Source organism: Eulemur rufifrons, chromosome 1 (genome assembly GCF_041146395.1).
Source record: "Eulemur rufifrons isolate Redbay chromosome 1, OSU_ERuf_1, whole genome shotgun sequence".
NCBI classification, from domain to species: Eukaryota; Metazoa; Chordata; class Mammalia; order Primates; family Lemuridae; genus Eulemur; species Eulemur rufifrons.
In genome coordinates, this window is record NC_090983.1 from 26,971,783 (window position 1) to 26,987,616 (window position 15,834).

At 37.0% G+C, this 15,834-nt stretch overlaps 1 protein-coding gene across 2 annotated transcripts in view; it reads right to left on the bottom strand.

Annotated features, from left to right (window-relative positions):
- The window catches only part of ADAM23 (ADAM metallopeptidase domain 23), a 153,720-nt gene that overhangs the window by 75,193 nt on the left and 62,693 nt on the right, over positions 1–15,834 (bottom strand). For both annotated transcript variants that reach the window (XM_069467886.1, XM_069467894.1), the window contains exon 4: positions 2,525–2,588. In XM_069467886.1, coding sequence (XP_069323987.1) covers positions 2,525–2,588 — 64 coding nt within the window. The remainder of the gene's footprint in view (positions 1–2,524; positions 2,589–15,834) is intronic.

Sequence of the window (15,834 nt, forward strand, 5' to 3'; positions counted from 1 at the left end):
ACCTACACAATCCTCTTCTCAACATGTGGATTCATCTTTTTGTTTGCAGCTAATTTGTAGAATATTGTCAATGTCTGCACTTATATTTAACTTCATAGCCAAATAGACTGTTCTTCTCTGGTCATGTGAATAATATTGTGTGTGTGAGTGTGTGTATGTGTGTGTGTGCACGCGCATGCATGCATGCTTTGTGTGCATGTACTTTTGTCTAGATAGTTTGAGATCTTTGGAAGAAAGGTTGCATAATGTGTAAACACAAGTTTAACCTAGCCATTCTTATATATTAATTTCCTTTTCTGGTATTTCCGTACAAAGATTTTCTTAAATAACATGGAAGGCAATCTTCACGAAATTTATTAAAAAATGCTTTAAAAATATGTATGTAATGGTAGCGGAGGTGTGAGTTTACACAAACTTTCAGAAAGAAAAATGGTTAACCATATTTGGCATAAGTACCAAAAGCCTTTAAAAAAGGTACCAACTCTTTGGCCCCAAAAATTCCATTCTCAGAATTAATCCTTAAGCAACTATTAAAGATGCATGCAAAATAAAAAAAAATTTAAAAAAGATATATGCAAAATTAAAAAAAAATTTTTTTTAAAGATGTATGCAAAATGTATTTGGAAGGCCTTTCCTTAGAGTTATTTGTATAGTGAAACACTGGAAACAATTTAAATGTCAATTATTATGGGATTTTAAAACAAATTATAATAAATGAATTAGAAAGAATATTATCCAGTTTTTAAAAATGAAGGTTTACAAAATTATTTAATGCATGAGAAAGTATTTATAATATTGTTAGATTTTTTAAATCCTGCTACAAGGTAGTGTGTGCCATGTCACCTTGGGTTTTCTGGGTGTATGTATAAATAAAGACACATAAAAAACAGATATTCATTCATTCATTATCTATGAAGCAAGTAAGTTTGGATATATGAGCTGTTTGGAGAAAATGGGTCATATGTGAGAGAAAAGCAGTGAACACAAAAATAAACTGTAGTGAACACAACTTCCTTTGCCAGAGTTGGAATAGTTTTTAAGTTTTAGTTACAACAGATATGAGATTTGAAGTGTCTTATTAATAATAAAGACTCCTTTTGGGACCTCAAATGACCTCTGGAGGCCAATTTGCTATTCTGCTTCTTAAAAAAAAAAAAAAAATTGACCAAGCTTCTTAGTGAGAAATTTGGATCAGGTTACTGCGTCCTGAAAAGGTGGCTCATTTGCTGAGTCTATAAAGTTCCGTGCAATCTTGTCTACTGCAGGCTCATGATTCAGCATCCACAGTGCTCCAGGCCTTGGCACAGCTGACAGAAGCTTTGGCTTGTACAAATGCCAGGAAGTTCGATCCTGCACTTGATTTAGCATTTCTGCTCACTTTCCACAGCATTAACTTTTAAGGAGAGTCACCAACGCCCAAGATGCAACTTAAGGCAAGAACCAACAACTAGTAAGAATAATATATGAAAGTTCTTAATCTGTGGCATAAACATCAAAGGCTAGAAAAAACGAAATTATAAATATGTCAACTGTTAATTGGACAGTTATAAATCTTGAGCAATGCCATGGCCTCCTGGGCAATATTTACAATTAAGGCCATCCAAAAATATTTGTTGAGAGGCTATCAGGCTGAAAACCCCAGTTCCAACCCAGCTAACCCACACATGAAAGGTGTCACTTTTATGCTAACACTTGTTGGCAATCTAGAAAAAAAAAAAATCCAGTGATGTTTCCCTACTTTGTTTGTTTCCCTCTGTTTCCTCTCCAGTGCCCGGTATCTGTGGGTACTGCTCAGGCTCAGTGGCACTCTGTTGACTCCCTAAAAATCAGAGTTGCTTTGTGAAGCCATTCTAGGGATTTGCACCTGGATGGAAATCACTGTGTTTCTTGCATACAAATAATCTCTCTCTTGCTTTAATCTAAATCCACTTGCTCCTTACTTATCCTCCACGAAGAAAAGTTAATCTCCAACTGAAGAAAATCCAGTTACCTTTATACCACAATGCTAGGGGTCCTTGAGCAGGTTTATTTGCCCTCTCTGCCTCACTTTCTTCTGTTGTACAACAAGAATAATAACACCTACCTCACTGTTGTGAAGGTTAAGAAGAAAACTACTCCCTAAATCTTACTTCCCCCACCTGTCTCTGCCCTTCTTGGTAAATAGTCACTGTAGTAACCCGCCCAGTCTTCTAATGCAGATTTGATGACCTTGAGCCTGGTCCTTCCTTATCTACTACTTTAAAGGGCTGATAGGGAACCACATAGTTCTTTATACCATTACATAAGGTACTACATGTAGAACTAAAACAATAAATATCTCTGTATTGCCCTGAATATATAGAATCTCTAACGTTATCTCAAACATCTGCAAGTTTTAATAAGTTTCTCCTCACTAAAAATAGCACCACTGTGTAAGAGGACAGGTGATTTTATTGAGATAGACATCAAAACAATATAGTGTGCACTGCCCAGTCCCACGAGAAGTATGCTTTATTACAGGATTTCCAGACAGTAGTGACCGTACCTTAGAGTACTGTGGTTTCCCATTTTCGTAGTGAATCTCCACATAATCAGAAGACAACAAACCACTGCAAAGGAAAAAAAATAGAGTGATTTCTGCATCTAAGACACATGGAAGTTTAAAAATAACCAGCTCAATAAATGAACATGAGCAGCATGCAAACCACAAATGGCTGCGGGCCACAGTTAGAACAGTAACAGGTAATCATCAACAGTCTCACACGTCAGCCACGAACAAATCATCCCTCAGTCTGTTAAAAAAAAAGGCAAGATATAGACAATTTACGGGTGAAGTTTTATACACGCTATTCTGCATCTAATTGACACGTTAATTAATATGGAACAAACCAAAAGGTACTTCAAGTAATAGGAGAAAAGAGACCCTATTAAAAAATCAGACAGTTATGCTCTAAATAATTGGAATTTCATAAAATGTAATCACTGAGGAAGAGTATAGAACAAGGGTCTACAAGTTTTTTTTTTATAAAAGCCAGATAGTAAATATTTAAGGTTTTGTGGGACACATGGTCTCTACTACAACTAGTCAACTCTGCTGTGGTGTCACAAAAGCAGCCTCAGGCAATACATAAACAAACAAGTGTGGCTGTTTTCCAGTAAAACTCTATGGACACTGAAATGTGAATTTCACATAATATCCATGTGTCATGAAATGCTATTCTTCTTTTTATTTTTTTCAGCCATTTAAAAATGTAAAAAACACTCTTAGTTTGTAGATTATATAAAAACAAGTATGGCCAGATCTGACCTCAGGCCAAGGTGGGAGGATTATTTGAGCTCAGGAGTGTGAGACCAGCCTGAGCAAAAGCGAGACCCCGTCTCTATTAAAAATAGAAAACTTAGGGGGGCATGGGCAATATATATAACCTGAACTTTTGTACCCCCATAATAAGCTGTAATAAAAAATAAAAATAAAAAAAATAGAAAACTTAGTCATGGTACACGCCTGTAGTCCAGCTACTCAGGAGGCTGAGCCAGGTGGATGGCCTGAGCCTAGGAGTTTGAGGTTGCTGTGAGCTACGATGATGCCACTGCTGCACTCTAGCCTGGGCGACAGAGTGAGACTCCGCCTCAAAAAAAAAAAAAAAGAACAGACTCTGAAGTCAGACAGACAGACCAGGGTTTAAAACCTAGCCCAGCACCTCACTAGTGGTGTGACCATATTCATGTGTCAAACGGAGATAATCAAGAGTGTGACTCTCATTGTGAAGATTGTAGGAAACCACAGATATGCAGTACTTACTCTAGAAATCAGCACCACGTAAGTGCACAGCAATAGGCATTGTGGCTGTCACTATTTTTATTTTAACTCACCTTAAAACATACTTCTCCCTGTACAATGTGGAAATACAAAACGTGCCTCCTAAAGAGCATCAGACTGTCAGGGCATGTGGGTTCCTGTTTGGGCTCTGCCACTGGGAATGATGATAACAAGCGATAACTTGTATTTAGTGACCACTCACTACATCCTGGGCACTGTTCTGATGGCTACAAATGGTAACTGAGGATACAGGGACAGGTCCCACTCTGAGCCAGCTGTATGCCCTACATTTAGGTCTTTATTTCCTCCTATGTAAAATGAAGGGCTGAAACAGAAGATTCCACAAGTTCCTTCCTGCTCTAACATTCTGATTTTCTATAATTCTGCCTAATAGGAGGCTTTCTTGTTAGGAAACCTTGACACTACTTTAGCTGAAGAATGGGAAGACTCAATGATTCTGCATCATTTTGAGAGCTGCATCAGATGCACTCTAAAATAACCCAGTGATGAAGGTTGGAAAGGGGTGCTTAGCGCCAGTCAACAGAGTAACTGGGAGCCTCATGTGTGTGGCCAGCATGGTTTCCTGTGTGCCCCAAATGATAATCTTTCCAACATAAAAATAAAGCAGATGCTTATACTTTAGACATGTTTTCCTATTGAAATCACAAATCAAATGTGTATCAATTGATGATTCTATATTTGAAACTTAATTATGGAATGTCTACTCATTCCCTTTTAAAAATCTAAGTAATAGCAAAAGTCATGACAATACTTAACACTATATACATGGGAATATCTGACAGGGTGCAGAAACTTCTGTCATTGCTAATTAAGTCAGCTACCAGCACGGTGAATATACATAAACAGGGCTGTTGATGGTAACGTTGCTCTGAAGAAAGCTTCCATAACACCAAGAGGCAAAGAGGTTTCTCCAACTGCATTCTATTAATAATTACATCTCTCTACAGGTAGTTCATTATTTTCAAAGTTTTCAACCACACAATCGCTGGAGCATGCCTAAGAGTTGGAAACAAAGTTATTTCAGATCACTACTTTTGCTTATAATTACAAGGGCAGACAATAGCATTCTAACCATTATTGTCAAATCTGATAAAGGTCACTTTAATTATCCCATTTCCCGCTTTTAAAGGGCCTCTTTCTCCCATGGACATACACCTATTTCTAGTATCTTCTGCATTTTAGAATCTTAAGGAAGAAAAACAGCTACTTTTCAGGGAGCCTGTGACAAGCACGGAGATAAACACGGCGCCCTACGCCTCTCCTCCCGTACCCATCCACTCTTCCAGCTCCTATAAATAGCACGACTCCCCATCTGCTCCCATCTTTCCTTCTGTCTGACCACAACCAGCCCTCCCCTGAAACTGCTTCTTTCACTCACTGCAGTGTGTCCCCATCTGCCATAATGCCTAGTGCATAGCAGGCCCTTAATCAATATTTGCTGAATGAGCAAACATCCACCAACACCAGCTATATGCCAGGCCTATACCATGTGCTGGGAAAAGGAGATGAAGAATGCAACTCTGAAGTTGAAACTAAGCAAAATCAGCACAAATGTGCAAGACTGATCGTCTTACTCGAAAAAATCCTCGTAATCTCCTTGAAAGTGAATTAACGCCAACTGAAATGTAATCCAATTAATTATAAAAGCCTTGAAGTAATGTTGAAATGAAATTTTTGGTGATAGACGAGTAACACTGAAAAGGAAGCACCGAATAGTTGCTTGTGCAGGGGTATCTCTCCAGCCCCACCTAGCAGAGAAGGAACAGATAATCTATATCTCTGCATGACTGAAATCCCTGTTGCAGATGCTGTTCAAGTCCTTTCCTCTACCTCTGTTCTCTGTAGTTTCCCTAGTAGAATTTTCTGCTGGAAACAAAATGTTCTGAAACGCCAATACTCAACAATTTAGCAACTGTGGACCCAAACAAAAATTGGCATTTTACTTTGTTGATCAGCCAATGGGGTATTTGGTTCTGAGGAGTCTAAAAACTTGTGGGAACTGATTAAAGGCAGATTTGAACATCCTAAATTCTAAAATAATCATCTTTTTTCCATCATTTAATTACAGAAAATCTACATACTATGGCTACTCACACTTCTCATACAGGTTATCTGGTGAAAGAGGGGTGACCCTTGGAAGTAAATGGATAAATGTAGGATGGAAGTTCAAAGCCAGGGGCAAGAGGGTTGATGAACTGGAACATGGAAGCTCTTGAACCTACACACTCTGCACCTTCATGGTGAATCTGCACCACCAAAGTAGTGAAAAGAACAGGAACTCTAGAATCAAACTAAATGTGCTATTACTCAAAATATGAAGGATAAGGATAAGCACTTTCAAGACCCGAATTATAAGAGCAGGAGAATTGTAAGAATGGTAAGAATGGAGAATGGTAAGACTATTATATTCAAACTTGACAAATGAGCCAAGAATCAGGTCAATGAAGGGGACTGTAGCGGAAATAATGCTGTGTATCCACCAAATGCCATTTCATTCTTCCCTTCCTGCCATGGTATGCCCACGCTTCACAGCTTCCCAAGCAGTTAGGTTAGGGCTAAGAGAATGGATTACGGCTAATGAGAGTTGGGGAAAGTGATTTCTGTCTCTCTAGTGTGACCATTAAAATCCCTACAGGATTATCCAAGCTCTCTTTTCCATGGCAACCCTGGAAGCCAAATGCTCCAGATGGCATCACTATGAGATAGATGCAGCCTAGATCACTACATCATGATTTGGAGAACGGCCTAAAAGAGTCACTCCACTTGTATTAGACCATAATGAGGGGAAGATATAAAAGTTTAGAGTGTTAAGTCTCAGATGTCATGTTTGTTACTGAAACAGCTGAACTATCCGAATTTCAGGATTTATCACAAAGAATTCTTTTAGAAATTTATGTTTAAATAATTTCATAATCATCGGCAAATATACAAATGGAGCTGCTAGTATATTTAGGCATTCCAGATTCACACAAAGAGAGAGATTTGTCTTAGGAAGGTTTTGCCTATAAATATATATATACATATATATATATTTACATGCAAACAAATATATATAATATAAATATATTTGTTGGAGTCTTTGTGTTTGAGAGTCATGCGTCTAACCTAAGTAGACACATGAATAGCCAAGTGGTCAAAAGTTTATATCTTCCACTACAGGTTAGCTCATTGTGGAAAAGCCAAGGATCTTAGTAATTGGTAAAGTTACGTACCAAGATTCCCTAGTGCCCCCCCCCACCCCCGCCAAAAAAAATTATTAACCAAGAAGAGTAAATGACTTCTAGTTTTTTGGAAAATAACCTGAATCCCTTACTTTAAACAAAGGACCATAGGCTTTCTTTGGTGTAATTCTGGTCAGGAAAGTTTGGAGTGGGCTAAGCAACCAAAATAATTGTTCAGAATGAGACAGCATGGATGACTGGGCCTTAGGCTATAAGGAAGGCTACTAGAAAATACACACATTGGACCACAAAGGAAACCATTTGTTCAAATGAATTAAAGTCATTCACTTCCTTGTTAAAAAATAGTTGAACTACTAGTCTCTAAAAGTCCTTTCAAGTTCTAAAATCTACATTCTCTGAAGTGATGTGTTAAGCCCTCAGTCTATCTCTAATTAGGAAATTAAGTGAGTTGCTGAGTGAGAACAAGCTCTTCCAAAGGGACCTAGAGACCAACACAGCATTCCTTTACCAGCAGCACTAGGTGAAAGTCTAGATGAATAGTAGCAAGCACCAAGTCTTAACAACTGGATGGCCATATAATTTATTATCCAAACTAGGACATTTCTGGGAATAACACATACATAAATCAAGAAGGATTATGCTGGGAAAACTGGGACATATGGTCACCCTACCAAAAGGCCAAATTTAAGGTACACACATCAAGCTTTACATGGAAGATCAGGCTAATCTACAAGGCGAAAAATACTCAAAAACTGTAATGCTACCAAGCAAGCAGTCTGTGAGTATGTCTTCTCCTCCGATTGCTTTTGGGGTCTGTGATTACGTTTCATAAGGCCACTGTTTTAGAAAGGCCTTGAGTAGGTACCTTAGGTTCTCTCTCTCAGTGATAACATCAGTAGGTAGATCTAGGGGAGAGGAGCCAGCAGTCTGAGACGTGGGCATCAGGAAACTATGAGCCAACATTCACAGTAAGACACTGGACTTGTCAAGTCGTGACCAGCCACGCTCCTGGCCACACAACATCTTTGTTCCTAAGTAAAGAGTAACACAAATATCCTCTTTCAGCTCTCAGTAGTAAAACATGTAAGTTACTTCCTTCCATATGTGTTCAAATTACAACTGGAACAGAAGTCAAAGAGTGAAAAAATTAAATGATATCTAGAAAAAGAGTTCCACAGATCTCCATTTTCATAATGCAAATTCAGTCATCTGCTTATCCTCTGCTTGACAGCACTTAACTTCTCAGTACTGGGAACCCTGACCATGCCCAACTGGTCCCTAACAGATTCATCCAAGAAGTCTCCTGTCACCCCTCCCCTCCTGGCTCCACAGTCATTCATTTAATTAATGACAACCAGTGTTGTCACTGTGGAGACCCTTCACTTCACAGGGCCCAGTGCAGGAGAATGTTATATAGTGAAGGACTATGCCCCCTCCCTCTTCCCCCTAGAAGCTTCTCTCTTTTTTTTCCCTTTTATACACGCAAGATATTTTTAATTCATTAGATAATTTCTAAGCAGTAATGAAGACAGACACAGAATTTAAACTCAGGACATTCATACACAGGTAAGCTTGTAACCTATGATTATGCGTCTGTTATATTGCTTTTCTTTTTGAAAACAACAGACTTAAAATGTAAAACAAATTTTCAATCACAACTCTTCCAAAGTTTTAAAGAAAAAGTTAGGCTCCTACCACCTAAAATAGTTTTTATACCAAAGTTGTTTCAGCTAGAAAATATATATTCCTTTGCATGTAAACAATACAATAAGACTTCTAAGCTATGGTAAAAGATTATAGACACGAAGAGGTTGGGATTAAGAGTATAGCCATGATATATTAAGTGGGTGAAAATAATTATAGGTTGAATAGAGACTTTGTGTTAAGTCAGACAAAGATGGCATGCTAAGCAAAGGCTGGGGAGTGTGGGCATATTTCATAGGAACAGAGATGAAGACACAGAACATTCCTAACACGAACAGGATGTAGAGGTTTAAGCTTCTTTGGGGTCACAACAGGAATTTAATGAGTTCCTAAGCCACATGGAAGATCACAGCAGATATCTCAATGTGTAGGTGCTACTGCATCTCAGGTGATAGTCCCATGAACCATAATACAGTTTAGAAAACCCTAGTATTACATAATGAGGACAAAAAAACATAGAAAGGGCTGCAAGTTAATAGCAGAGTGACGAAAGAGTTAGGAGAGAAATAAAAGATGGATTTAAGGTGTCGAAAAACTGAGAACTCCACTCAGATGGCTTGCTCAGCCAATAAGAACCAATGACTGTTCCCTTCTGAGGAGGTGGCATCATAAGAAAAATCTTTAACTAAATAAAAATAAAAGATGTTTAATTTATTTCCCCTAACTTAAAGCCAAACCATATGAAGTGGTTAACACATTTTTAATTGTGGCTACCAGTGCCTCTGCAAGTATTCCAGTAATTTTGAGATTCCTTTATGACAGAATCACAGTTACTTTCACAATTTAGTTGTACCCCCATATGTGATGAAACTAATAAATATTTAAACACAGGGAAGACTGAATCTAAACAAAGATTGCATATCTTTTGAACACAGTTGCATATGAACTGAAATGCTATGATGTACAAATTTCAAAGCTAATAATGAATATTATACTTTGTTGAGAATTGCTAGTCCAGGTTCTTTTCTGATATGCCCAATATTGATTAACACAACTATAAAGCAAATATTATACAAGTGAAATTGTAGAGAATGGATAAATATCCATTAACAACCTTGCCTTCTGGTGACCTTGTACAGAAGAAACAACTCTCTTCCAAGTCCAGTTCTTGCCACATTCTAGGAAAAGAACTCCCTACTTCTTTCATTTTTCAGTCTGTACCGAAAAACTGCCCATTCATTCATACAGGTTCTGTTCTTCCCAGGTATGTATGAAATGGTCAAAAGAATAAAAAAAAAAAAAAAAAAAAAACGCCAATGGAAAAACTATCAGAAATAATAAGAGTTAAGTAAGATGGCTGGTTACAAGACAAATGTGCAAAAATAAAATACATTTCTATGAGTACCAGCAAAAACCATCCATTAATAGAAATAATCTGGAAGGAAAAGTTTCTACTAACAACAACAACAAACTTTATAAATGTACATCTGTGGGTGGATATATACACACACATATATAATATATAAAAAAATGTGTCCACATATATATTTAATGTATATGGAGATATATATACACACATATGCATACCTATATATAAACAATATAAGAATAAACTTGGGTTTAAATAAACACGAAGAAATGTATATATGAAGTAAACTGAAAATCCTTACTGAGAAACATAAAAGAAGTCATGACTGACTAAATCATAGTCTCTGATTCTCTGTGGGAACATTCAATATTATAATGATGTCTATTTCCCTCAGCCTACTCTATAGTTTTAATATAACTTCAAATAAAATATCGGAAAGTTTTTTTTTCCTTAATAAAATGATTCTAAAATTCATCTTTAAAAAAATGCTTAAGACTAGTCCAAACGCTTTTCCATAAAAAAAGGAGTAACAAAAAGGACCTTATATTACCACTATAGTAACTGAAGGCACAGAACACTGGCCTCATTGGACAGATGGCCCAAAAGGCAGAACAGAAAGTCCAGAAAAAGATTCAAGTTCCTATCAAAAACTTAAATAATAATGACATTTTAAATATGTAAAGAAGAGAATAAAGAATAAATATGGTTGGGACAAGAGACTAAACATTTGAGGAAAGAAAATAAGATCTCTAAATTACATCTTAACCAAATGAATGACATATGCATTAAAAGTACATATGTTTTAAAATAAATTCATAAATTTACAATAAAATACAGCTGAATATTAAAGAGAAGAGGCTACTTAAGAAGTCATAAAGATAAAAATAGATAAGACTATAAAAAATTTTTCAGCTTCCACGAATAAAAAAATAAAATTTCAAGGCAAACAGAGAAAAAACATTTGCAAAATGCATGAAAAACAAAGGGTTACTATTCTTAACATAAGAAGCCCTTGAAAACTAAAACTAAATAAAAACAAACAACCCAACAGAAAAGTGAACAAAAGACACAATGACAAAATAGAATATATAAAATGCAACTAGCAATAAAAGACCTGTAAATTAAAATAATGTAAGAGACGGTCTTCCTCTATCAGTTTAGAAAATAAAAATGAATGATAATAGCCAGTGCTGGCAAGGATGTAAAAAAAAAACCGGCATTCCAGAGGGCAATTTGGCAACAGGTGTCAATAGCCCCGAAAGCATGTTCACCCTTTAATCCACAAGTTCTACTTATAAGAGCTTCCTGAGGAAATGACTAGAGAAAAACAAATACAAACATACAATGTAGATCAGAGTAGCTTTCCATGTGCTTTTACAGACACTTGGAAAGACGTTCAAAACATCCAGTGGAAAAAATCAAATGAGAGAATACTTTGGTAATTTTTTTAAAGTATGTTTGTATGTGTATCTTCACATATAGGAAATGTCTGAAAAGATACACACCAAAATGTGACTGAGAGCTATTGCCTCCTGTAGAACTTTCAACAGTTTTTATTTTCTTTCCTTTGTTTACCTATAATTCCTAAAATTTTTATAATGAATATATATTACCTTTTTAATAAGAAACCACAATATGAGCTATATTTTTTAAAGGAAAATAAGCACATCTCCTTTAATAATTACTTAATTAATGATTAATATAAGGCCCTGGAAAGTCAAGGAACCATAGACATTCACAAAACCACTACCCACCACGTAGCAAGCAGCACCTGCAGGCTGCCTCTCTGTCACCTCAACTCAGTGAGATGTCCCTTGCCTGAGCACTTGGAGGCTGTTCATGGTGGAGGGAGGGGGCAAGAAAAGAAAAAGTAACAAAACGCAGTCCCACCCTCAAGGTTATTATAATCTCATAGCTAAAATGTAGCGTAATAACATAAATAACAAACAAAACATCGAGCAGCCCCCAAGGGGAAAATCAATTTCAACCAATATGGTCAGGAACTCTTTAGTGAAAAAGCAGGGCTTAGGTCGGTTCCATGACACAATTTGGACAGGAAAGTATGAGCAGAAAAGAGCAGATACTATAGACAAGGACCAGTATGTACACACACATGGGACAGGAAAAGGCAGGGAGGCATATTCAAGGAAAAAGCTAAAAGTCCAATTTGGCTGGGGCATCAATGATAAGAAGCAATGATGTCAGAAAGGCAGGTTTAGAATCAGACAGTACACAGCCTTAAGCATGAAGTTGGAACTTGAAAGGAAAGGGCACTCTGGGACCAGGAGCTCAGATCTCGAAAGGCCATTTGTAAAGGCTGAAAGCAAGTGGTGCATTCTATGTCCACGGCAGCTGCAAAGACTTCAGGCCTAGGAAGGGCTAAACTTAGATAGGGTTCTTTTACTGGGTCAATTAGAGCCATCAGCAAAGTAATTAATGTTAGCAGCGGGAGAGACCGACAAGAGACCAGCAAGGACGCTAAGAAGCAGCCTTTCCACATATGAAAACCTGCAGCTTTAACTTTCCTTCACTCACTCAATTAATGGCTGAGGAAACTGAATGAGAGAAAATAAAGATGAGACTTAAAGAAATGATTAACAAACACACAAAGGTTAATTTTTACCTAAATGTTTCCATTTCTTTCAATTCTTTTACCATAAATTATGTTTGTCCTAAAATTTGTCATAGAAATGCTGATAGGTACTTTGAAATGTTACGCTGTTTTAATAAAGGAAAGGTAAGATTTTGAGGAACAACCACAATTGTCTATTGTGTGCTCTCTTCCTCTCTTTTTGCCCTACCTAGGAGGAGCCTAACCCTTGATTTCTCCTGCACTGCCACACGTGAGCCTCCTGGCTGAACTGAGACATAGGGCCTCCGCTGAGCAAGTCCCCAAGAGACAGACTGGGGACGGTCTGTACTGCCATAAAGGAAGAGGCATTTAAAACTGTCACCCTAGATCTCCCTGTGTTATGCAGAAAACAACATTCTGTGCAATCATGGTACCCTTCATACACATAACAGCGATGTTTAGAGATGATAATCATAGTCCTTCTTAAAAAGTAGACATGCTTAAGAAATTGTCACAATGTAGGCATTAGAAACACACTACTGCAGTAATATCAAACCATTATGGCAGATAAGAGCACAACTTACCAAAAAAATAAAAGGAAAGAGGAAAAGGAAGGAAGAAGGAGGACTTTTTAAAGATTTCTTCATGCAAGTACAATATCATCATCATACTATTATACAAAATAGCACCTATTTTTTAAATTACTATTTAGAAAAAGAACCTTCAAACAATCTCATCTTCTGAGCATATTTCATGGAATCAAAAAAATTATTCACCGGGCCTTCAATTGTTTCTTAAAAAGTCATGATTTACCTACAGCACAACTGATTTCTTTAACCAAAGAGAATTTTCATTCTTCTAAATTTTTTATGAACCATTTCAAAATAATAACAAGGTAACAGACCTTTGAAAATTACAGAAATTACTGGGAAAACTACCATTTGTGTGCAGCTTCCTTGGAAAGGGGAATTCTTCCAACTGGTGTGGGCTTTCAGATGCAGTCCAGTTTGTTAGAGTGCTAGTGAGGCTTTCTTCATTTTGCTCATTGTCATTCCTCAGTCATGGAAGAATGCCTGAACTAAACAGGCACCCAGGGGCTAACTATCTCTGAGATCTCAGAGAAGTCCTTAATATTGTGGAACTAGTTTTCTCCCTTACCAAAAAAAAAAAAAAAGAAAATTGTATTATAGAATCTCTAAAGAAACTTCCAAGTCTAAAAGAGTGAATATGAGTATGACTGTCATCATCCCCTACCCTAAATATATACCTCTACTAGGCTGGAAGTTGGGGTTTGTTAACACACACATTCCATCTGTTTGGTACGTGCTTTGACGAATAATCAGCTATTGATACACGGGGATGACTTCAGGCCAATCTTTTTCCAGAAGGTGCTGAAAGAACAGTTCCATCCGTGTTACCTACATACTGAAAAGAGCTCCTTAAATTTTTTTCTAATTCTATATATTTCTGTGTACCTCAACCAAAAGAAAATACCTCAATTTTCAAGAAGTGATACACTCTTTCTACAGATTAATGATTATCAAAATTCTTTCACAGAGAAGCTAATCTGAGAGCTAACGATCCAGATCTGCTAATGCTACATTTGTACTAACACCAACCTATTTAAGTCCTCTGTTGAAAATTAGACAACACAATTACAAAACCATTACTTAATTGTAACTAAAATAAATCAAAAACCCTAGAGTCATATTAACATGCTTTTTATCATAAAGACACTAAAAACCAAATATGACAGGGAAAAATAAGTACTCATCCTGCAAAAGTATCTAATAATAAGCAAATTTGATGACAATTGATGTCTCTGTGAAAGGCATGTATAAAATAGTGATTAGAGGTGGGTTATTACTCTACTCCAGTCTAATTATAGAGTCTAGATATTTTGCATAATACTAAAACTGAACTTTTATCTTTCAAAAGCTATTCAGAGATCATTAACAATTTGCACTTGATTCTCTAAATATATGTCATAAAATCATTTTAAATAACTTACAGGCACACACATTCCTTCTATGCTACTTATATATGATGTGACAGTAATCAAATCCAATCAGTGGTTGTAGAAAATGGAGAACAATAGATCTGTAAATCAGAATTTTAAGACTATTTTTATAAATGGGCATTTTTCCTCCAACAAGACAACTCATTCAATCATCTTAAAATTTTAAGTCCATGTAGAGAATTGTACACATATTCACAAAGTGCCTCACAATGTATGCATCAAAAGCAAAACCTTTATAAGATTCCAGAAGCAGCCAAATCCCAGAGAGACTGACACAGAAAAAAGGAGAGACTATTCTATTTAGGTCTTTCAGTGATACTATTTTTAATTTAATCTTAAAACCAGACATTTTTAGAGCCCTGGTAGAAATTCTAAATACTATTAACTGTATGTGATCCATAGTGGTGAATTTACTATCAGTATAAGTTTCAGGACCATGAGTGGTTAGGATTGGAGATGCTGGGAAAAGAGAAAAATCCTAGATGAAATGATTCACACCCAGGAAAGCCATAGCAAGGTTGGTAACTCATGATGGGGTAAAAAACAAAACGGACCACTCCAGGAAAAATCCAGAAGCTTGCAGTGTGGTAGAGTCAAAACTCTGAGTCAAGAGAATATTCAGGACCTAAAATGCCTTTAGAGGATAGAGAAGCCTGTGAACACTAGATAAGCAAATAAGATTCTCCCAACTACCACCCCACAGAAAGGGCGGGGATTGTGCATTGCATCCACAGTTCTTGGCATAGTTGCCTACACGGAGTAATGTGTGTTGAAGACGAGTCAAGAAACTCAGAAAAAACAAAAGACAAGATGGCACATCACACTCTAGACAGAAGAATCCACAGGAACATGGGGGTCCTATAGGCAGAGCTCAGCCCCCCAGGTAAGCAATGAGGGGCCCGAGATAGCAAGAACACTTCGAGATTTGTGCTATTTTCTGTTTCTATCTTTTATAGATAAGGTCTCTGTGAAGGCAAAGGCAATCCCAGGCAGTCAGCCCATGCAGACTGGGGGTGCGCGGCTGAAAGAGGAATGAAGGATGAGGGGAGCTGTGACAGCAAGTTCACTTCAGAACTGTCCTTGTTAGCATTTCAGCCAGAGCGTTATGACAGGACTGTGTGGGGGGGTGTATGTGTTGTGCCTGTGTGATTTTTTAATGAGCTATCTATCACAATTAGTAAGAAAAGGAAACGCTGCTGACATATATCCTCAAAGATCAGGAGGAAA